The sequence below is a fragment of the Gambusia affinis genome, linkage group LG06 (genome assembly GCF_019740435.1).
Source record: "Gambusia affinis linkage group LG06, SWU_Gaff_1.0, whole genome shotgun sequence".
Lineage (NCBI taxonomy): Eukaryota > Metazoa > Chordata > Actinopteri > Cyprinodontiformes > Poeciliidae > Gambusia > Gambusia affinis.
Window position 1 is genome coordinate 9769423 of NC_057873.1, and position 24741 is coordinate 9794163.

Genomic DNA, 24741 nt, shown 5'->3' on the forward strand with positions numbered 1-24741 from the left:
ATTGTGCGTGCATGTGTGTGTGTGAGTTTCTGAGACTAGCACTAGTGCTGTGACTGCTGTGTGTGTGCGTGTACACTGAGGGACATAAAATTTCTCGGGTCAGTAACTCTTCAGCAGCTCATGTCAGGTCAGCGATGGTCTCCAATGTAGGTGTCAAAGCATTGACCTTTACTTTATTCTGGTGTTGCCCCCTCCAAGTTACTTTCCCTAATTTTTTTTCTTGTTCCAAACAAGACTGAGGTCATTCCTTTATGGAAGTGTAATGGTCTTAAAGGGGACCTGTGACTAAAAGTGATTTGGCCTCTTGTTAGTATGGCATGCTTGGCACTATAACTGCGTGCATTCCTAAGCCAATCGGACAAATCAGCATGTATAAATGTTTCATAGTTTGAATGCGAAGCCTTCTCTAACCACAGGCAGCTTGAACACGGCCTTGCAGTGTGAGGGGGGGAGAGGGGGGTACAGCATGTCTCAGGTTAATGGCTGCATAGACAGGATTGCTGTGCTAATATGTTTTAGCATGTAGCTTTAATGTGACGACAGATGCACAGGCAGAGTGATTAGAGGAGAAACCAATCAGTGTGAGTGTAAAATGAACATCATGTATTTGGATAGCACTGAAACTGAATTCTGTGTTATGTTGGAATATTTCTTCCCTCCAAGCTCATGAAAAACTAATCCTTCTTATCTTTTATGTAAACAGGTCACTGTAAATGATTCCTATTTGGTTTGTGAAAACTTCAAACAAATTTTTGTGTAGTTTTGTTTTCATAAAAAATTTTTTGCCACTCTTCCAAAAGGCACGGGTTTTTGAAAAGCAGAATACAGCTATCAACTATGCAGCTCCTCCCGAGTTATAACAAACTTCTACTTCTAACGGGTGCAATGGATTTTATTTTATTCATGGATGTTATAGTAAATGGGCCTGAATACAAGAGCATAACTCACTTTATAGATGTCTTGAAATTTTCATTTATTTGTGTTGAAATTGTGCATCATTTTCCTTGAACAGTTATGCACTACTTGGTGTTGGTCAAAGTAGATTAAAACCCCTACGTTTGAGGTTTTAGCCTGGGCAAGGTTAAAACCACAGCCAGGAAAGGTTTAGTAGGTATGAATAGTTTTGCAAGGCTCTGTAGGGTGAAGCCCAATATTTTGGGATCTTCGCCAGCAACTGAAGCCAACTTAAGCCTCCAGGCTTGTCAGAAATTTGCTCATAACTGTACAGAATTGCCCAACTCTTTTCAATAATGTATGACCACAAAAACAGGTCTTACACCACATAAAATCAAAGTTGGTTGCTGGAGGTATTTTCTTCTGTTAAGCAGAATAATTGTTGGGTAGTTCAATAAAAAAAAAAGGTCCATTCAAAGGTGCCCCCATTCCCACTGAAATCATTTCAGTGTCAGGTGAAACAGCTCAACTACAAACACCAGCAATATTGGCTCTGATATCAACCGCAGCTGCTGGAAGTCGAGCTTTGACCACACCGGGCTTGTTCAAAGAGCCGCATCACTCTGTACCCATAACCCTCCACTTCACCTTTTATATCTCCAGCCATTTATCAGAGCCAGAAGGTAGCAATTGATTCATCATCCTTTCTTCTCTATTGTACACACACTGTTTCTGTCACGTATACACACTAGGTCATCAAATAAACTTCTCTCTATCTCTATTTTATTCTTCCTTCGGTTTTCTATCCACTCATGTTTCTTTCTTCCTCTAATATACCACCTTGGAGTGAAGCTTCAAGAGAAACACGTCTCATTTTCTTCTCCCCACCCTTCCAGCAGTATTCTGCAACAGGCTTGGGATCAAAAAGGATCAAGATTTTTTTAATCCCAGAGACATGCCCTGGCATGGATGCACCTCTGCCTCTGGCTGGAGCGCTGTAGCTTCAGGTCTCCCAGCGCTGCAAGACCTCCACATCCTCAAATTACATTTTGGCTCTCCCACAGGGAGGTTGCACCTCACAAGAAACCCCACAGTGTGCTTGATACACAAACAAGATTGTATTTTGAGGCACAGACGATTCACAGGAGGGCAGCCAGCTGATCTCAGAGTTCTGGGATAAGACCAAAGATTTCTACATGAACACAAGAAAAAAAAAATACTGGCTTATTTCCTTGAAGAAACGTTTGATTTATGTTGTTTAGAGAGAAGGTGGGTATTTAAAAACAAAAGTGGTGGGTCAAAAATTCTGAGAGTACATCACAGAGGCAACTTAATCTCTCTCTCCCTATATATATATATGTTTTTAAATATTTGTAAACCCTGTTTTACAGTGTATCGCTTACACATGATGTGGCTTCACCTCTGCTCTTATAATATACACATACTAAGGACCAGTCACAACTAGAAACAAGTATTTGGAGTATGTTGAATACAATTCTTATATGGTCCGAATCATTTAATATCTATTTAATATCATTTAATATTGACAGATCAAATAATACAAAGTGATGCATCTTTCCTAGTGTAACTGATTTAAAACTCATAATTGCATAAGAAACAGTTTTGCTTGCATCTACCTCTGTATGTGTACTGAGATTTATTTTGACATATTTTGATGCGAATGCGTGTGATTCTGGAGAGCATAAAGCGGTGTTCAGTTTCCTCCACCACCATGATTAGAAAGAGGGAATCTCAGCTCATTAACATGGGCACTGTGTCCAGTCTCAGGGCCCATCAGATTGAACAGCGGCGCTTTATTGCAAGCCTTTTTAGTCATAACCCTTAACTGATTGCTGCAGAGAAGCTCTTTGATTTGGCCACTGAACCCTGTGCCCCGAGAGAACAGGATGACGGGGGAAATAGAAGAAAAGACCACCTACTATTGGCCCGGCGGGACTGAGGGAGCTTAAGATAGAAATCAGTGGGAGAAAGAGGCAAGGAGAGATAAAACATTTTCAAGGTGTTTGCAATCAGCTTCCCATTGTCAGAAAGCGAGCAGAGAGCAGTTCGTCCACCCGAGGAGCCGGCGGGCCGCTTTGTCTCCAGGTTCAGATCGTGCAACCAGATCGGGACATTAATAGAGGTTTATGATACAGCATGTGATACGCCTGTTGAGACAGATGCAAAGAACAAATACGGGACAGATAATGGCTCACACACCTACAGCAGCACATTGCCCCGGATCAAAAGAATTTCTGTGCAATGGTGAACCGATGGATGAAGTGCAGAAAAAGCACAGTTGCCAGACTGGAACTAAATCTCTTTCCACTTCACTTCCCCCCATGTTTTTTGTCTCCATTTTTCTCTCTCTCCCTGCCTCCTCATCTCCATCTCCTCTGCTCCTCTTGGCGAGAGAGGTCCGTTCTGCCTGTCTGTCGGCACAAAGAGGGTGGCAGGGGCCCTTTTTTTTTTTTCCCGCTTTCACAGGCTCCCTCTCTCCAGAGCCGTCCAACCCATGCCCACTCGATGCCTGTCCACTTCTCCCTCCCTACCCGTCTTTCTCTGCCTATACATCCGTCCATCTCTCTTTACAAACTCGGCCTCCTCTCTCTCAGCCGTCTGCCAGCTGAGAGCGCGGGGAGGAAGATTTTCAATTGAGATCAGCAGAAAAGAGAAGGGGCAAAGGAACAAGAGCAAGAGCACGCAGGAGTGCGGGAGAAAATGGAGGGGGAAGCAGTCGGAGGAATGGGGAGAATGGCAGGGATGGTTAGAGGGAGACGGAGGGGGTTGTGTTGGTAGAGAGCTGGGGTATTGATTCAGAACCTTTTGACATGCTAATTTGCTTGCTGACTGCTTTAATCGCTCCCTCTTCCCAACGCAGGCTTCAAAGAGAGGATGCTTTTCAGAAGGATGAGTGCAGAGGAGAGAGGAGGAGAGGAGAGCAGAAATGTTTGTCAATTTTTTCCACTTCTATGCCACATATGGCGCTGATGCCATCTGACAGCCGTGCTAGCTCCTCCGTACAAACAGAGAGGACGCTGGCAGGGAAATCGTTTACTTATTGTCCAATAAGTACGTTTAAGTTTGCACAACTTCAGAGGTGATTTAAATCGTGCACAGACACCACAAAGACATTTTATCAGCATGTTTCTGATGCTATAATCAATATTTAAGCTGTGACTTTATGAATCTATGCACTGTTAAGCACCCAACATACAAAATGAACAAAAGATCTGGATGCTTTCTGCTGAGCCATGCCTTTTAAACTAAATTATATCTAAAAAAATAAAAGCAGCTTCAGATGTCAGAGTGCACCGAAGAGGTAGACATAAAAAATTAAAAGAGGAACAGTGAAGGTGTGAAGGGCTAAATGACAAGTCGCACTTTCTGAATACTTTCTGATGATCTATCCAGATTAATAAATGTTTTATTGTACCATTATTTATTTATGTATTTCATTTTTTGAAAATACACACTATTAGATGATAGGCAATCTAAAATTATGACGTGCTTCTTTTAAAAATAATGAATAAATAAATATTTTTGCTTTTTATTATTTATCCCCATTGTGCATAAGGTGCTTTAGCTAAACAAAAGCAAACTAAAACTAAAAAATATATTTTATTTTAGTGAGCTTGTTTGGGTGGTTGTGGAAGTTTGGGCGATGTATGTAAATTTGATAAACAAGTAATTATTTTGAGTCTATTTTTCCAATTTTGCAGTGTAAAATGGCCTGATTTAGAAATTTAAACTATGTGGTTGTTTAAATCCACTGCAAATGCATCAGGTTGAATAAAGTTGTACCATTAAGCTAAATGCAAAGCACAAAGGCGCCTTATTGTTTTAGCGTTCAGTAGCTGTTTTGCAAAAAGAAAGTTATGAGTTTGAGTACCGCTTTCTCCCCTGCTACATGACGACATGCCCTGACACAAGGCACTAAAACCCATGTTGCCTGTCGAACTGTGCATCAGCGTATAAATGTGTGTGTGTTTGTATAGTTCTGGATGTGGCTCTGGCATAAAAGGTGTTGGGAGAAATAAGTATGACAAGAAAAACGCTATGCAAACTCACTGCATTTATGATTTCAATCTATTTTAAAATCTTCAGAAAACACCTCTTTAAACAGACTTTCTGATCTGACTGAGTGGTTCTGAACGATGCGCTCTCTTTTATTAGTCAGTTATATATATTGTTGAACCGCTTCCTTTCAATTCACTGTGTAAGATTTATTTAGAATCTGCCAGTAAAGCACTTTGCTGAAAATGATGCCATCTATATTAATATCCAAGGATAATTTCTAAACTGCAGCTCAGGCCAGTGTTCTTTATTTAAAACCTAAGTTTGACATATTACATATATTTGCACTTTCCCGCAGCAAAGGACGGGTGGTTAAATAAAAAATAAAAAAGAATCCGAAACAAGGTTTTGAGTTTCTTTGGTTCTAATAAATGAGAGGTTAAAAAGTCATTAGGGAATAAATAAGTAGAAGCAGCTTTTTTTTCTTTTGCAGCACTGCGGTAATACACACGCGCTCGGCACTATCGGCACAGAACACGTTCTATCACTGATGGCTTCCTGCCCTGAAGAGGGGCACGACGGGAGAGGGTGGGGAGGTGATTTGGGGCTGGAGAAGGGTGTTGAGTGCCGAGAACTGCAAAGGGAACAAATACTGAGGCGGGACGGCCGGCCGAGCAGGAAAAACTTTTCAGCACCTCAGCTAATGATGTCTGAATTACCACCAGCAGCCCCTCCTCCAGCTACTAAACAGAAGATTTGTGCATTCAGGGGATTTTAGCTTCAACATCTAGGAGAACAAAGTGTTAAAAATGGCTTAAATAATTATTTCAGGAGGACTGGGGGGGGAACCTCATGGGATATTCTGTCCTCTCTGTCTGTACCTGTTGTTCTATCCTGCTTTCAATTGGTAATAGATTCCTCGCCTCTATTCAGCAGCACAAAATGAGCGTCTCTGGTGGCAGAAAGAGTGATGAGTACATTCACCTCTATCCTCCTGCACTCAGCTTGCCTCTGACTGTGCATGCATCTGCTGTACATATGTGTTAGTGTACTCTGAGTTTACTGTTTACCATGTCATTTTGCACATGTGCATGGCAGGATATTCAAGCATAAGGCCGTGCATGTGCGTGAGCGGGCACGTTGATTTCTCTCTTTCTCTGCATGAAACTGAGCATTTATAATTGGAGTTAGAGTGAGCGCTCACAAGTGTCACTTGTGAATGCACGTCTGAGAGAAGAATGACGGGTGATGATGTTCAGTGTGCTGCCCCCCCAACCCCCCACCGTTGAAGGTATAATCTCATTATTCAGCCCACTTCCTGCTGCCGCCACCACAGACAGGCTGACAAACACTAACCACCTCGACGGCCGGCGCAGAGGGAGGAGAAAAAAAAGGGAAGGCGCGAGAATAAAGACAGTGTCAATGGGTGAAAATTACTAACAGGAGCTCGGGAGAAAAAAATAAAAGGAGCATAAAAAGAGGAAGAGATGTAAAAGAAAGATAAATGCAGATAACAGATCACTGAAGCAAAGGGAAATTTAAGGAGACGGATGACATGGAAGAGAAAGAGAACAAGCAAGCAACTAAGCCGGCGTAAAAGAAGATGCAAATACCTAATTTGTGCATATGCAGAAGAAGAGGGGGGGGAACATGGGATGAAATGGGAGAGGGAGAGTGAGTCTGTGTATTTAAAGCCATCGGGGACCGGCTGGCTAAATAGAATTACGTGGTGAATTTAGAATGATGCTCCCAAGCGCATATTTAAAACTGTCAACAGAGGGAGAGAAAGAATGGGAGACCCAGATACACACTCACAATGAGCAGAGAAATTTCATCCTTAAAACCTCTTAATCCAGGACCACTGAGGGCTTCCAGCTCAACAGAGACAGCTGGGAATAGTGCATGAATGAAGGGAAGGGAGCAGGGGAACGTCAGGTGATGAAAAAAATCTCAACCCAAACTGACTTCCCAGTCAGTTTAAGCTTTGATCCACTCATGCAGGTAATACAAGCAAAATGTTGAATGGTAACATAATGGATCTAGAAAGTGAAGTGTGGTATTCATGCAAGATTTGCAGTAAATTAACATCAAGGAACCTCTAGCCAGAAAAAAGCTACAGTAATCTTTAATTTAAGAGAAGTGCATTAATTATGTTTGAGTAATCAACACTCTAAGTGTAAAAGAAAAAGCACAAACAATATTTTAAACTTGAATCTGACATCTAGAGCAATGCTTGGCTAAAGTTTAGGTTTGGATTATTCTTCTTCAGTAAATTGACTATAGGTCAAAGTCATGTCCAGCCTCCAGGATCAATAGAAGCTATCTTCCCGACCATATAATACTTTTAACTGCATTAAATCAATCGAAAATGTACGTTAAAAGGTCTGAGTCAGGCATGCAAGCTTTTAAGCAGTTCTGTAAAACTAATCAACTTTGCTCTCCAACTACTTCTTGAGCTTCTACTTGTTAGGTTTTCAAATAGTATAATATATTTTCTCGTGATTTCAAAGGTCCGCTACAGAAATATGCCCAAATTAGAGAAGATGTGTAGCATGTCAACAAGAAAGTAAACATGACTGGTCCAAGTGTCTTCAATTTTTGAAAATCAAAATATGGTCACCAGGATGAACAGTGTAAGAATACCAGGACTGGGTAATCATTAGTCTCTTACTATGCTAAAGTTAGCATTAATCTTAAAGCTTCTAACTGGTCCCAAAAACTGGCTTTAATTTTACGGTTTTTAATCAGATTGGAGGACATTTGTTCATCTACAGTTCCAATCTAAAATACCTGAACGAAATAGAATATAAAATAGAATTTTACTGTTGTGAAACATTGATTTCATTTGTATTGCATTTATGTTTTTTTTTTCTCTTAACAATAGATGGAGACTAGCATGAAACCACAATAAATAAACTGGTCCGACCTGGCCTGAAGAATTGTAAACTAATAAAAGAAAAATTTTAAAACACAGTTTGCGATTTATATCATCTTTGCTCTTTTTGTGAAAATGGAAAAACTTTAATGTTTTCTTTCCAGAAAAACAGTAGTAAAATGTCTTGGTTTTGTTCTCATGAAAACAAGAATTATGTATGGTGACGTCTTGTGAGTGTAATTAGTCATACAAACATCCAGCGTTGTCCATGGGACTCATTTTTCCAAACATGTTGCAAAATCCCACCAAAAAAATCAAGTACACATACTGAAGGGGAAGGGAATGCAATTGTCAACAAGAATCTCACAAAGGAAACAAAAGACATGCTGTGTGTTGACTGAGATGCAGGAAACCTGTTCACAGCTCAGCGAGCAAGTAATCTGCAGTGTCACATGAAACTGCTGACGCCTCAACAAGGCTGCATCCTCAACATACACAAACCTATACAACATGAAGGCAAATAAATCATAACTTCAAATCCGCTGATTTTAATGAAAGCACACATGCCTGCTATGTGTGGCTATTGGAAGAAAGTTTTTCTTTCAGTGTCAAAAATGCTGTAGAGGCAATAATTATGTTTGTATAATGGCCTACAGAATCCTTACTAATGTCGTCCTCCAAATCCCTCATCTACACTGCAGCACCTTCAACGGTAAAGATGCTCCTCACCAGATGACGAGCGAGAGTCCTCCATGACCTTCATAATCCCTACAGAACATATGGGGTGGGATGAGGGTAGTGAGGGTGAGGGGCATAGTTAACAGGGAAATGGATCTTGAACACAAACAGACAGAGCCCTCTTCTTAGATCAGGGGGGCCGTTGGCCCTCAGTTTCTCTTGGTTGTCTCTCTTGCCTTGGCCCTGGGGGTACACCATACTCACCCAGGTCTATGTTGAGTATAGACTCACATACAAACTCTACCAACACAGCTGTCAAAATCCTGACGTCTTAATCAATCCTGGATCCACAACCCTGTCAGACAGAGCAGTAAGATGGATGCAGAAGGGGGCAACCTTTGACCTCAACCAGGGGAGGAGAATGCAAGTCTTCTGTGCCCCATAAGCTCCCCCTCGGCTCCCTTTTCTCCCCAAACATCACCCTCCTCAGTCGGCTCTCCTGTCACCCAAACAATGATGGAGGAGATTCCATTCATCTTAGGCTGGGAACCAGGGGCCAAGGTGCCCTTGTAACCTCACGCATACACAGGAAGAGAAACGACACACAAGCCTACAAACGCACACCTTCTAACAACAACACCATGTGAAGCACAAAACACCTTTGAGTATGAGGGTGCACAACTATCTAGTCTAAGTGCAGACTGACGCACTGTTTCAAACTCAAAATTGTTTCAAATCACAAAACGCACATCAAGAAAAGCAAAACCCTCAGGTTGGCCTTGAAAACCACCCTGCCCCCAAAACTAGCTTCTGTCTGAGTTTCTTGGTCAACATGTCCATCGAGATGTGGAGCCATTCTCCCATAGAGCCTGTCACTTGTGGGAATACTAACCAGCTCATCAGTGCACTTGAGAACCAATGGTGAGCAGCACCTTTTAACCCTGGAGTCAGTAGAGTTCATTTGCTCAGTCTGCACTCGAGACATGTCACCCAGAGTACGACTGCAAGTGAAATGTTAAAATATAAACATTGTAACTGAAGCTAAAAGGTAATGGATTGGCTGGCATTGTTAACTTAAACACAATCAAAGAGCTGCAGTGATATGTGACCTAAATGGATACATTGGCTTAAAATCAAACAGTGTCAGAATAGAGCTGGCAAAATATAACAAGACTGCATTAGTCCAATAAAATCTATGGTTGCATATACATACAGCTTTCTGTAGCAGCAACTTTTCTCAACAGGAATTACTCTGATAAGGACACTACTTTAATTTCTAAAGCCAGTATAAGATAGAGTTAAGTGAATAGGATCATAGACCTTTCTTTTTCCAAAAATTTAGGTGGTATGATTATAAACTGCATTACAGTGTGCCAAAAAAGCATTATGTCAGCTATGCAACTAACCATGTTTTGATCTGGTGGGAATCATCTGAAAGCAGTAACAGGGAAGCCTTTTTTGGTCATATATACAAAAAGAACCCCCAAGCCCCATCTGTGACTACTTGAACCCTTTTACCCGTCCCTACCCCCATGTAGCCACTGGCACCCCTAAATCACCAGACCTGTTTGTCATGCAATTAGTTCTCCAAGATAAAGGCTCCCTCGTAAATTAGGAGAGGTGTAGTGGTCCGTCCCTCCTGTTAATCACCCGTGCCCAGCCTCTGACCCCTCGCTGCTGCAGCTCACTGCTTTTTGTATGCGATGGTGATGGGCTTGTTGGAGGTGTCTACCAATAAAGCAGTGAAGCAAAACTGGCATCCGCCCTATAGGACGGCTTACAACCCTGGGTCAGACTGGTAAAACACTCAACATGATCCACAAAAATAGTGCTGTGCCACATGTCACACTTTCCACTGGGCATAATAAAACAGACAGAAGACTGAGGAACTATTAAGAAATTACAGAAATTAAAAAGAAACTAGAAGAGGGAACTCTAAAATTATGTTTTAATCTTTGCTCAAGGGCCAGGTTTAGAATCACAACAATCTGATTTTAGAATAATTGTCCAAAAAGGATAGTCCTTCAAAACAAACATCGCCATCTCAGCCCAATCTCACCACAGCATTTTCACTCCTCCCAAATATGTTTGGAATCGTAAAGCCTATTTCACTCTTTCCCACTCTTCCCAAAACTGTCTATCTCCTTTTCAAGCTTTGGGCTCCATTGGGAGCAAGAGAAAGAACAGGTGGGGTGAAAGACACAGCAGTAGTGTGAACCAGTTGGAGCTCTAAGCTACACTCCCAGTTTCACCAATTCTCCTGGGATACATCCCTTTGCACAACACCTCCCAGTGGGCCTGCTAATTACTCCACTTACAGTCATCATTACTTCTATCACACAAGAACACCATGAAAAGACTGGAGAAAGCAAGTGAGCGAGGAGATAAAAATTTCCAGCAGAGTGCTAGGTGGGTAAATAGAGAAAGGAAAGCACAGGACAAAGAGACAAAACAAAGGGGATTGAAACAAAGAATTACAGGTGGGGGGAAGGGAACATTACTAAAGGATGAGTGTGGTCAGGATTTGAGGAGTTAGTTTGATGTAAACATTTAGAATTAGGTAAAAGAAAACAGTAAGAAAGAAAAACATAAATGGCCGTTGCTTACCTTGGCATTCTGAATTGCGTTCCTCATATCCAGGGTTGCACAGGCAGTTCCCTATGGGCACCAACCACTCTCCATCAGCTCCGCAGTACATCTTAGGAACTTCCTTTTCTTCTGAATTATCCACACATGAGCCACGAACTTCCACCAGCGATGACGTATCGGCACCAGTGATAGTATCAGGAAACTGAGCTAGGTTTCGCACGGATAATGGGCATTTCTTGTAAAAGACCCTAACAGAAACAAGGGCAATGCACGCTCCAACATCCTGGAATGCCAAATAGAAACCCTTCCGTGTTAGGGCACCCACATCCCGGATCTCCGTGTTCAGCTTCATGATGCGATCCCCGATATCCACCTGAGTGAAGCTCTCATCTGCGGCAATGGTGTCTATCTTGGTGAACTGGTTCTCCCGGATGTAGCGCTCCTTGTCATTGTTGGACTCGTAGTAGTAAAGATTGAAGGTTTCCTTGCAGGTTCCCATGACCCCCGGCAAGCTGTTGCAGTCCCGCAGGGTGAACTTGATCTCGATGTAGACACGCTGGGCACCTCCACGGGGGATCCAGTCAGTACGGAGCCAGTTGTTCTGATTTGGCTCCATGACATTGCACACCTGGTATGTACGGATGGGGATGTTCTTTTCATCCATAATGCTTACTTCCTCCCACTAGGGAAAGGCCAAGAGAAAAAGAATGTAACAAGAATGAAATTAGACTTGATGGATCTTACAGCTTAAGTTGTATGCCACAAACAATAATGAAAAAAGTAGTACAAAAACAACTCTTAAGGTTTAAGGACATCTGAAAAACATCTCATAATCATAACGGCCTGTGGAATGCTTAACATGACTATGAGGTAATGTAACCTCAAAGGAGCATTTGACTGTTTTAGTCAATATTTGAGATGACTGCTTAACTTAATGCATGTTTTATGAATTACACCTAATAGACTTGTTAGCCCTTAATATGGAATCACAAAGCCACTTTTATTCGCTGCCTTTACTGAAGTATCAGAAAGAAAGAGAGTGTAATGAGGTTTATGCCTCAATGATCTTCAGTACAATTACTTTGGGAGTGATATAGAAAAAAAAAATCAATTTCCAGCACACACACAAACATTGTGTGGATGTTTAAGAACATTAGAGTAGTTATAAAGGAAAGAATGCCATCACCGCATTGCACAGACCCAGAAAGTCTTTGAACAAGTGCTAACGATCTAATGGGCCCTGGCCTGCTTTGTGTCTCTATAATCAAGAGAGACCTGTAGACCGAGACGCACATGTTCACTGAGGTTAGCATGAACTCATAAAGAGAAGGGTACTGATGTGAGGTGCATGGATTATTTTACCCTGTGTGATTTGGCTTATTTTTGCCAAAGGGGAGTGTTTGTTTTACTTATGATATAGTTCCCCCTCTCAACAGAGCACTGTTGAGCAAATATGGACCTCATCTTGAAAGGCTCAAAGCACTATGCTTCCCTCAAGTTTTTAAACTGTGTGTTTTAAAAAGAGTCTTTGACTGAGCCGGACTGTAAACAGAAGCAGACAAGCCTTTGGCTGGCGTAGCTTTAGCTATTTGGAAAACCATACAAAAACGAATAGAACCGGGATGATGGGAGATATGGGCGATGCTGGCAGATATGACTCAATGGCTAATCGTAAACACTCCGGATTAAAACCTTATTTCCCAGGAGGTGGAAGGGATAATACTAAATACAGCTGCAGCTGTATGATTTGAGAAAATGTCTATCATTCCCTGCTGTTCTATTCCACTCTGCTCCCTTCCCTTTGCATCCCACACCCTCCCACCCTTCCCCTTTTGTTGTGAAAATCTAGCGCCGCTGAGATAAGGCTGCCCCTTTCCCTGATAGCAGGAAAAAGGCAGAATGAGATCAATTGGTCATAATGAGAGGGTGAACGCAGGCTCACAGGAGCTGCCAGGACCCTGTCAATCAATGGTTTGTGATAAGACGGCCGATAGGAGGACCTGAGCGCAGCACAGAATTATTTGTGCAGGGTCAAAAGCATAGCATCTATCATCTGTATCACTGATTTTAGATTCAGTAACAGGGCAAATTGTTGAAAATGATATGGGGTTTTTTAAACTTTCAAAGGTTCACTTGTGTTTCTCTTTTTATTCATGCAATTCAACTAAAATTCAAGAGAGAAAAATCTTTGTCTAATGAAAGCTACTATTCATTCAGGTTCTTGAGGAAATTAAACACATTATCAAAATTTACCCTTTGTAGAGCTGGAGGAGGTGTCCAAATTTTATTTGAGCTCTGATATCTAATATCAGAGGCAGGTAGAGTGTGGTGTCACACATTTAGTCGACCCTTTTCCTCTCTGGTTTGTAGCCGGAGCTGGGGCTGAAGCCCACGGCACTTTCCGCCTTATTCATCAGTTCCAGAGGACCCTCTCTAAGCTGCCAAGTTCCCCCCTCTCTTTCTCTCTTCCTCTTTCCCTCCCTCCTCAACTGAATGGTGGACAGGGATATAAAGTTTCTCCACAAAGACCGATTCAATCCAACGTCTATTCAGGAAACCTGACGCCCGCTGCAGTATCAGCCCCTGCATCTGACCATTACGGAGTGGTTAGAGGCAAGGGGAGCAAGCAGAAAGGGGAACAGGGGTTTCTGGCATTGGAGGTGGGGGGTTTGTGTGGGTACTTGAAGCGGACTCTGGAAACTCATGGGACCCTCCAGGTGTTCTGAAGTATCTCCACATGTAAAATAAAGTATCACATTTTATTTGATCAAAATATTTGGTTTACCTTGAATGAAATGATCTCACTCCAAGGCATGCCCTAGTTACCGTCTCAAAGTATGCCAAGGTTTAAAAGTTACATTTTCAAATCCACTCAAATTTACCGTCACAGAAGTCTGTTTAATGAGATGCCAGACAAAGTGCCAGAGGGAGTTTTATTATGGCTGTCTGGAGCATTGGGTAACACAGAATTGCCCCACTTCCACCTGTTGCTGTGCACAGCTAGTCAGCTGGCTGAAATATGGCACCTACATTTTTCCTCACTTACAAGAAACATGAACAACCCGGGCAGTCATGTAGTGGACGATAAAAGAACCTCATCCAGAACTCTTACTAAGGCAAAGTTACTATAAGTAAGTAACTGAAATCACACTGTAGGCTACCAGTGCAGATAGCCTGACTAAATTATCACTAAATATCATATTGTTAGACTTGTGTTACTCGCTGAAGGACAGAATGACTAGATATAACTTGATTACTTCTAAATGTACTTCCTGGTGATTTCACACAGTTTCCAAAGTTTTCCTCAAATTTATGTAAAAAAACCCCAAAAAGAACAAATACCAAATGAATATACGCCTTAACTGACATTAATATTTGATTATTTATGCAGTAGCTTGGATAACTGACACTTTTCTGCTAATAGATGCTGCTACATATTTGAGTCTTATTTGTTTTCAATTACTTTTTTAGTTTTAATAATGTGGCATTTTACTCAAGGTTATCATATATGAGAATCTCAAAAGCCCTGTGCCTCCTTGCCCCAAGAATAAATACCCTGACAGGTTAGACAAATGACAAACAAAATATCCAACCCAATATTCCTGGAATGGTTTCACAAGGAAAAAAACTCTTATCAGGGAGGACTGTTTATTTATCACACCCGCCTCTCCCAAACCCCCTGCAAATAATGGATATCTTCTCTCGGTGGAACAGTTTTTTTTTTTATACATACCCCTCCTTCTGTCGGGTTGGCGACCCATCCCAGCTCCCCTTGTACGGCCCTGGAGTCCAATAACGTGACTGGAAAACAAGAATGGGAGACGTTCAAGCATGTAAGTCTCAGACTGTCCACACAACATCAACATAGCAAGAAAAATGGCTTCCTAATTTTTAACCAAATAACAGTCAAACTGAAAAATATCCGCACATGAGAAATATCATTGCGGGCAGGGAATTAAAATTAAATTTGCTGTTGTCCCTGCGTATGTCGTGTTCTGAGTAATTCCCCTGCTGTGATGGCCGCTGATTGATTTTCGTTGAGGAGGATGATTTATAGCGATTGGTGTATGGGTCTCAAATAGGTTTTTTAAACGTGCTTCGTTTAAGCTTGGAGATGTTCCAAATGCAGATATGAAGAGTCTAAAATTAAAACAGAGATAAAACATAACATAATAGCTCAATAGAGAGTTAATCGCAATGAGTTTTCTAGACAAAACAGCAGTAAGTAGTGTGCGTAAAATGTCTTATCTCCTGCACTGAAAATCAAATTTTTATTAAATATAATATATAAATTTCATTTAGTAATAGAAATTAAATATACGGAAACAAAAGTTTAATATTTCTCCTGTATAAAACTAAAATAAATGTAAATGAGTGCGTCTGTGTGAGTCCAATGCAGATTTGCTCCTCCGATGGGGACACACAGGGTGTTGCTACCAGATTACTTTATTTAAAATCCCGCTCTCTACACAAATAGAAAAATATTCTGCAAAAAAGCATTCTCTTCTTCTACGCGAAGAGAATGCTGTCCAGGCCGATCAGTAGAAAGTTAAACCCCAAACCCTCTGCTCTTTTGGTGTAAACATTTTGCATTATTCCGTCGATTTTATTTAACCTATATATATATATATATATATATATATATATATATATATATATATATATATATATATATATATATATATATATATAATGTTTTGTTTCTTTTCTTTCTCCCCCCCGTATTTCGGTACATATCTTACACGCGCAGAGTCGCGCAATTCAACTTTTTGATTTTGTCGCCGTCTTCCATCAAAGTGACAGAAAGAGCGATGAGCTCTCACAATGCTGGGTCCGGAGCTGCTTTTCTAGTCTCATTCTGGAGTTTTTGTCCTGAATTTTTATTTAATATAATTTTTATTTAGACGCTTACGCTTACATTTAAGCGCATTTTGTCTAGAGCTCAGCTCAGGTTTTGTTCTTCTTCTTGACAAAACAGTCTGCGTCGGGACCACAAGCGAGATCTGTTCATGCACACAGGGTCTCCATGCAGCCGAGGCAAAAACGAGCAATGCGCATTTGGACATCCCTTATGCGCCGAATCTTGAAGGGGGAAAAAAGTGATCGTCGCTGTGTTTTTCTTTGTAAACTCTTTGAGGGGCCCCCTTGCAAACGCAACGAGGGGCCAAGGAGTGAGAGGTCTCCGCTGCGCAAACACAAGCACAGGGACGGTGCGGAGCTGGGAGGGTGGATGAAGTCTAAAGTCTGCTGTAGTTTTCTTACCTTCATTTGGTGGGTATATCCGTGCCGATGAACCGAGAGTAGAAATCCCAGAAATAAGAACGGTGACCGTAAACAAAATCCCTGCCATGAGTGCCATTTGCGACGCGGCTCGGCTTTTTTCCTCTCTTCTTTTTCTCGCGTTTCTCTTCTCTCTGGTCCCGCTCTCTCGCTCCCTCTCTCTCTCTCTCCCTCTCTCTCATACGCACACACACACACTCCCACTCTCTCGTCCTCTGACTTTCCCCAGCGGAATATGGGTTTGAAGCGGACAGCAGGAAAGAGACGCACCGAGCGATCCACAGGCTGGAGGCGTGTCTGTGCGCTCGGACGCGCACTCCGACAATTCAAGGAGGAAACTTCGGGGACAAGGAAGCGGGGTGCAAATAACCATTAACTGCCCCCCTATTCAAGTGTCATCAACCCCCTCACAGAGGGGTGCTGCAGGGTGTTAAAAAAAAAAAAAAAAAAAAAACAACAACAACATGATTTTGTGAGTTGCCAATTGGAATCAAATAATAAACTGTAAACAGTTTAATTAGTTTTATTCTGCTTGGGAACACCAGCTCATCTCTTACTTTACATGAGTAATCAAAGCTACAAATAAAGCAGTCGGCTCATGAGTGCGTCTCTTCTTGCCCTCTGCGCTCATCAACAGTCACACTGTGCTGATCCTGCATGTCTGCAGTCCGAGGTAAGCCTCATCAGCCCGAGGTCGCCACCTAGCGGACACATCGACACCTGTTCTGGCTCCGGAATTGGATTAAAGAACAAGCAGGAGCGTGACCTTCCCTTGCATTACATGGTAATGCACTTTGTAAAAATTGACACGAGCTGCTCTGAGATCGGTGGTAAACTTGTATGGATTATTGTCCCTTTGTCTTTTGGTACACTATAAAGAAAAGTAAATTGCAGAAGGCATCAAATATTCTGCATCATATCTAAATAAAAGTAAAAAAAAAATATCAGTTTCTTAATGTCATGTTGTAAAGAGGTTAAATAAAAACATTAATAGAAAATTAGAAACATAAGCTGTTTTGTTTTGGTAACAAATTCTACCTAAACATTTGGATTAGATGTTTCAGTATGTTAACAGAAAACAGTATAGAGATATGTTTAAATTGGTAGAGCAATGAGTGAATGTATTGATATAAAATGTATTGATAATTGATTGTGTCATCATGGTGTCTAATAGTGGCTGGTATATAAAATCTGGGTAACATTTCCTTACATAAAAAAACCAATTTTTTTTCTTACACTATGCCATTAAATTGTGAAAATATTTTCCTGTTTTAGGGTGTTAATAAAATAATTAAATAATAATTAAAACATTTTTTATTTGGTAAATAGCAAAAATAAATGAGGAGATCAAGACATACAATTTAAAGGCAACACTTGAAAATGTATTAGTTTCTGTTGTGTTCCACTTGCAACAAACCCTCATAAACAAGATTTTATTAAATAATTTGGGGCACAATTTCAAGAATTTCCAAGGCTAACGCTATGTAAGTATACCCAGAATATCACGTGTCTGTTTGTTTTCCGTTGTTGTTAACATAGCCAGGGCTTACTGCTGAATTGTGGTCTGGCAGGACTGTGTCTGGTTAACCTGAAGATGAGTATGATTGCCTTTAAACAACATCAGTCTTTGTTTTCAAGTAGACAATTGTTATACTTCTTTAGAAAGCTAAAATCCAGCATTTCTTTGTGACTTTGGGCCACAGCTTTTCACAAGATTAAGTATAAATTGAGACATAAATAATCCCAGAATTTCATCTTGTAAAACCTTCTTTCTTTCCTACACATGAGTTTTATCTACTTTTGATTATCAGATAAACATTGTCTTTTAGCAGTTCAGCTAAAATATCAAAAAATAGACCAAATGCTCAAGTACTAATTGTGAAGAAAGTGAAAAACCTAGAAACCAAAATTTCATTGCTGAGATACAGAATCCGACCCCCTTCTTGACTGGCACCATGCACCATCATGGGCACAACTGTTTGATGAGATGCCGCCTTCATGCATCCAGAAACTACAAAGATGGAGGTCCACAATCCTCTTCCTGACATTTTGCGTGATTTCATTTAATGTTTTTATGGTGGCACACAACAAAGTAGTGATGTTAGAGGTGTTGCTATCAGCTCTTCATCGTGTAAACCCTTTAGTAGTAATAGTATATCCTGATGTTTGTGGTCTCCTTTAGCAGGATAAAGGAGACTATATCCTAGTCTCCTTTATGAGGCATCCAATCAGGCATCTGTGGGATCTGCCCTATGCATGGAGGCCCAAACTTACAACAAACAGGACTTAAAAGATTTGATGCTAGTGTCTTGTTTCTGGATACCATAGCAAGCCTTTAGGGGTCAAATGAAATCTATTCTCAACCATGTTGGCAGCAAAATGGAGACCAACACGCTTTTAGGCAGGTGGTCATAATGTTATAACCAACAGATCTACAACAACGTAGTAAAGGTTAAAGACTAGTAAAACACTTTTGGTTAAGAAAGTTTCTGCACTGGAGTAAAATTTCCATCTTTATTCAGCTTTGGCTAGTTTAGCTGTCATGCTAACATCAAACTTGCTAGCAACCTGAGCTGCTTCACCCTGAGGAAGTCACAGCTCATTAACGCTACACCCCATTTATATATTTTCAGTATTTAAGTTTCATGCCTTGTTCTTCACAAACTAACTCTTATATTTTATCTTTCTTTTCATAATAGGAGAAAAATATTCTTAACAATTCACAAAACATTATTTTAGCTAATTTATTTTATTTGTTTCAGCTCAAGAATTTTAAATAAAAAAAAAAATAGAATTTTTTTGTTGGGATTTGGCAAAAAATAAATAAATAAAGGTTTTAACTGTTAGTATTTATCAGTAAATCACAAAGCAGTTTGTCATAGCACGTTTTTTATTGTATTAAATTAGTGTGGCAGTATGTACATTTTCCTTGAGCCTTTGAATTTTTGATCTTTGTCTATCAATGACCTAATTCCTTAATTCCCCTCACCATTACAGTTTTAAAGACAACCTGGTGTGATAGTGTGCAGGCAGTGATGGTACCGCTGCCTTTTCCTCCTAACAAAGACCACTTTGTTCATGTTTGCGGAGAAGCCAGCTGTGTCCAGGGCTGAGGTTTAGTGCAGGGTGCTCTCTTACTTTTATGTCCTCCTACACAGGTCGGCCGTCGCTCCCATGAGAAGGGCACGTTGCTGTCGTTGGCAGGCAACCTCTCAATGATCTGCAGAGGAGATTGCCTCTGTGTGGGCAGGTCAGGGCGTTACGCATCAGCACACACAGCTGCCGGTGAGCACTGGAAGGATCTGCAAACCACAACTGGCACCTCCTGAATATTGTGTCTCGGCTAAATTGGAATGTGGCCTTTTATAGATTACAGACATGGTGATTCAGCAGGGAAACATGCGCCACACCTGACTATCCTTGGGCAAATTATTGTATCCATATCAGTTGCTTGGCTGCTTATTTCCTGTGAAGATGGACAGTCAAAACAAAATTTAATCTCTCTTCCTGTGATTATACTCATATAAAAGTTTGAATGTGTCTGTGTTGGAAAATTGTATTTGGAGACAGAAGCATTTACTGCACCTTGCACAAATATTCAGTAATCTGGATTTTTTTTTCTACTTTTGACAAATTACATCCATTGTGAAAGACAATACATTTTTTTAAAAATCTTAAAGTATTCTGCACACAACTTTTCTTTCAGGATTATGCTGTACACAGCTGCATCCAACTTCCCAAAAAACTCTGACTCTCTGCAGAGAAAAAGCATCCCCACACCATGATGCTGCCACCACCTCAATAGAGCGTTAATTGCTATGAGTTTTCTAGACAAAACAGCAGCAAGTAGTCTGTGTAAAATGTCTTATCTCCTGCACTGAAAAGCTCATTTCATTAAATATAATATGCAAATTTCTTATAGTAACAGAAATTAAATCTACGGAAACAAAAGTTTATGTCAAAATGTTAAATATTTCATTATTTCGTTATTCTTTGTTACCCAAGGCTCCAGCTCTCTATTTCTCATCTGTTTTGTTACTTTTATACCAAGCTCAATTCAGGCCATCCAAACAAAGTAACCTTAACTGAAATGTATTAAAATGTGGCTTTGTTTGCTTTTCACAGACACACCTTATTTACAGTGTTTAATCTAAGTATGAGGATTAATCAATAGAGGTGTGTGTCTTCTGGGGCGGTGATGTCATGTCTTTGTTGGGTGAAAGGTTCTTCGGAGACTGCCCACTTTCTAATGAAGCAAGCAAAGCATCTGGTTCTTCAATGGAATCAGTCAAAACGGACCCAAAACTTCAGCTGTTAACAACCACGTGCAGATAATAAGAATTTCCACTCGAATTTCCCCATGAAGGCGAGCCCGGCAACCTAAACAACCAGAGGGGGCAACCAAGGGGAGCAACCAAGGGGAGCAACCAAGGGGAGGGTTTTGATCTGGTTCAATCAATGGTAGCAAACCCTCAACTGGTGATGACAGCCGGCAATGGTGGTCGGAACAGGGCGGCAGTGGGAGGGTGGTGTCTCTTGTCTCCCGTTATTTGAGTCAGAGTCTTTTTGATTGATTACACTCCCATCGTTTCTTTTATTCCTCTGTCAAACCATCGGCTTTCTCTTTCTTTCTGGAGGGGCATCTGCCTCCCCCCGTCTCCCTCCTATTGCAAACCCACTCCTCTTTCTCCAGATGGCATCTGCTGCCCACACATCTGCATTGTGTGCCAATCATCTGCACCGACTCCAAAGCTTTAGCTTGAATCTCACACATACACACACGCCCTCACACGCACAGGGGCAGTCATTTGCCAGTCTGATCTGCAAATCATATGCTTGGAATTTATCAGCTTTGTTTGTAAAGATTTACATCTTGGATCTAAAGGGACACTTTCTGGGTTTTGATGTAAGGTTCAGGTAAAAGGTTGTAGGAACTGTTATTTTAGCTGCTCTTTGTCATCTTCATTTATCCAGTATATATCCAGATGGTTTGTAGTTAGCGGCTAGTCGGAGTGCAATCGAGCTCTTCTAAGTGATCACCCACTGTCTTAAAACAACGCCAGCAACCCTTTAAGCTATCTTCATGTAATATTAGATATTACTATTATTCTCACTTACACTGAAGCTGGAAATTACAGTAATGAAACCATCCTGTTTGAAACCAGTAATGAGAATGGAACACATAAATTGTTTGCTCAGAGTGACCACCAGACAGAAAAGTAAAACAGTGTAAGAATAACAACGTACTGTTCACTTGAATTACTATATTAGCTTGGATTTTTAAATCACTCTATCTTTATGTCATGTAGTTACTCGAATGCTTTATTCAGTTCCAAGTATGCTTTTTTTTTTCCCAAGAAGCCCACTGATGACGAACCTCTGTTTATGTTATTAGTCATGTGGTTCTTTGTGAATAACCACAAAATGGCCTTCATAAAAATCCCAATGTATTTTTTTTTAGGATTGAACTTGTTTAAGACAGTAGAAGTCTGCTTAGACACCGTGTTATTTCAAAACAAGCATCATTGTTGTTTCACTTCCTTTCCTCAATGTTTGATACACTTTTATTTCATTTTTCCTTGCCTGTTTGGTGCCACCTTAAGGGGATGTTTAAGCTTACTAAGGGGTCTTACTGTCGCTCTAGTTGGACATTGTCAGCATGGCCACAAAAATCTGGGGTGCACGTGTTTGTCTGAATACAGACCTTGGGGACCCTGGAGAGTAAATTTACTGGTCAGAAAAACAAAAAAAACTGAAATTATGTCTAAAACTAAAACTTAAAGGATGACATAAAGCTGAAGAACAAGATGAGATAAAAAACAATGGTGAACAATCGTGTTTTTTCCAATCAATATTTTCCAATCATCCCTTAGTTGTTCTGCTTTTGTTGCAACAAAACAAGAACCCTCTTTGGCCTCTGACTACGCCTTGGAATTGAACCAACATTAAGTAGAAATTCAATTGAATTATCAGCTTCAACATGACTATCATTCATCATCCAGAAGTGCACCATTGGTTGTTGGGTTCCCCACCCCCTGTTATTTTCTACACCTAACTACTGTTTGGGCATTTGTTCCAGCTGCAGTCTCTTTGATTCCTCCTGCTGTTCACTAACCCCCTAGGCAACTAGCCCTTCCCAAAACCTTCAAATCCCCAGCCTCATGCAGTGTTCCTTGGGGCCCTCCAATCAGGGACTGAGAATCCCCAGAGGTCCAAGTGAGTGGGAGTCAAGAGTTCAGAAGTGAAAAGGGATGAAAAGATCAAAGAAGGAGCAGGAGCGTCGCTCTGTGCCGAAATGTCAGGAGTGAGCTAAAAAAAAGTCCAGTGAGGTGGAATTATTGCTTACACAGATACGTGGATACATGACATCATCGTGTTCACTCTGTAAGCACAGCTGTTCTAGGTCTCCAGCACCAACTGTTTCACAATGTCAACACTCACAAGGATCACAACTCCACCATATTTTACAAACAGCCAATGGAGACAATGCCATGTTTGTATCTATTTTCTTCGTGCTTTAATCCAGGTAGATTTGAGTAAGACCTTGGTAGCAATCCTATTCACCGATAAAGAAAGAAAAGTGAACAAAAGCAGCCATTATGCATCGCCTCCTTATGTTTCTTTGTCTCCAGCTTTATTTTGGTTCTTTTTTAAAGAGAAAACACAATCATTTAAGTGTGAACATCTCTAAAAGCAAGCAACTAACCAGTTTTGTAAGCTTTGAAATTTCCATTCAGGTGAGTTTTAAAGGACATGTTTCATGTTTCCTGTTAAATTAGCAGATATTTCTTCAACCCAAAGCAATTCAGCCTATTAAGATGAAAGCTGTGTCTTCATACTTTATGATTACTGGAAGATGTAAATGTAACACTAAAATATTCTTCTCTATACTTTTACTTTTTTATTCAGTTAGCTTGTGTAACAATCATCTTCTGATTGTTATATATTTTGTATTTTCACTTCTAATGTGTCAGTTTGAGTTTATGCAGCTGAAATCTTTAGTTACCTGTGGTGAGATTTATAATAAGCCCTTTGGATTTTCTCATCTCACCAGCACATTTTGTTTATTTCCTTGTGGATCTGTTGTAAATAGTCGTGTTATATTGTCAAAATAAAGAACTAATCACAAGAACTAACCCAAATCAAGCCCATTTTATAATCTCAAGTATACAAGTCTCATTCTCCTGGAAGCTTTAAGGGTTTGATGTAGCAGCTCGATAATGAAAATCAATTTCATGAAGCTCTCAACCCTGTCCTTGAGATAATCTGAAGGTCACAGGAAGTTTGGTGGGTTGCAGCTAACGACTTTGCAAAAAGTTAGTGACCTCTGTGGATTTTGGCCCTCAGCATCTGCTGACAACACTTTGTGATTGTATGTGGCCTACCACTTTATGGCTGAGACGTTCCCAATTACTTCAGCTTTATTACAATACCAATAACAGCTGACTGTGGGATATTTGGTTGCAAGGACATTCCCGACTAGATTTCTTGTGTAGGTGGTAGCATAATGTATGTGGTCACTTTCTGGGACTCTTTAAGCATGTGATAGTGACCCAGTCTTTCACAAATATTTGTCGGAGCGTCTAGATTTCGTACATCTGTAAGTATCTGAAATAGATCGTTTGCATGGTGAGTTATTACTTTTAGAGATTTAAGATGGCATTTTAAATATAGTTAGACATTGTGGGCAGAGCTCACTGCATATTAAATTGCCATTTGAACATATCCTTAGCTTGACTGTGGACTGTCACTGGCTGAAAACGTTTGGTAAAATGAGCAGTGAATATTTCTGCATACTGACAAATTTCAGGCTGAAATAAATGAACAAGCAACATCTGACAAAGAACTCTTCTGAAATTCATCTTTCTATCCAGCATGCAACATCCACTTCAAGTCCCATGCCAGGTTGCTCACTGTTTGGTGACCTATTCGTTGCCCTGCAACCCAGGTCCTTACTCCCTGGCTGCAGTGTTTCAATCAATAGCACACGGTAGGTCCAGCAGACTAGCTCAGCAGGTGGAGGCTCTCTATGTGGATGTGGAAAAGCAAGCGCACAGCAGGATATCCTTTGTGTCATTTCAAATTTACCTGAGGGTTTTTAAAGTGGACCGCTGTTGAGGCCGCTGTGTTATTTGCTACCCTTCATGTTCCAGTCCTGAATCGTTGTTGTGAGAAATGCCAGTGGTTTGTGAAGTGACAGCAGGATATATGTGTTCCTACAGAGCATTTCTGCTCCAATATAACCTCTCTGATCAGAGCATGTCTGGGTCCCATTCCTTTCACAAGAAAGGCTTAAATAAATGCTGGGTGGAACTGAAAAGCACATTTCATAGAAATCCCTACTTCCAAGGTGTGACTGAGGTATGCGCTTTACAACTTGCTGTGTCTTGTTTTTAATACCATAAAAA

General features: G+C 40.7%; 1 protein-coding gene across 4 annotated transcripts in view; it reads right to left on the bottom strand.

Annotated features, from left to right (window-relative positions):
* The window catches only part of epha4l (eph receptor A4, like), a 63635-nt gene extending 46898 nt beyond the window's left edge, over nt 1-16737 (bottom strand). The window contains exons 1-3 of one of the 4 annotated variants that reach the window (XM_044118668.1): nt 16316-16737; nt 14787-14854; nt 11072-11735 (exon numbers count right to left, since the gene is read on the bottom strand). In XM_044118668.1, the coding sequence (XP_043974603.1) occupies nt 11072-11735; nt 14787-14854; nt 16316-16412 (829 nt within the window). In that variant the 5' untranslated portion in view covers nt 16413-16737. The remainder of the gene's footprint in view (nt 1-11071; nt 11736-14786; nt 14855-16315) is intronic. The other 3 variants (XM_044118669.1, XM_044118671.1, XM_044118670.1) reach the window with 3 other exon arrangements.
* Nucleotides 16738-24741: the final 8004 nt, after the last annotated feature.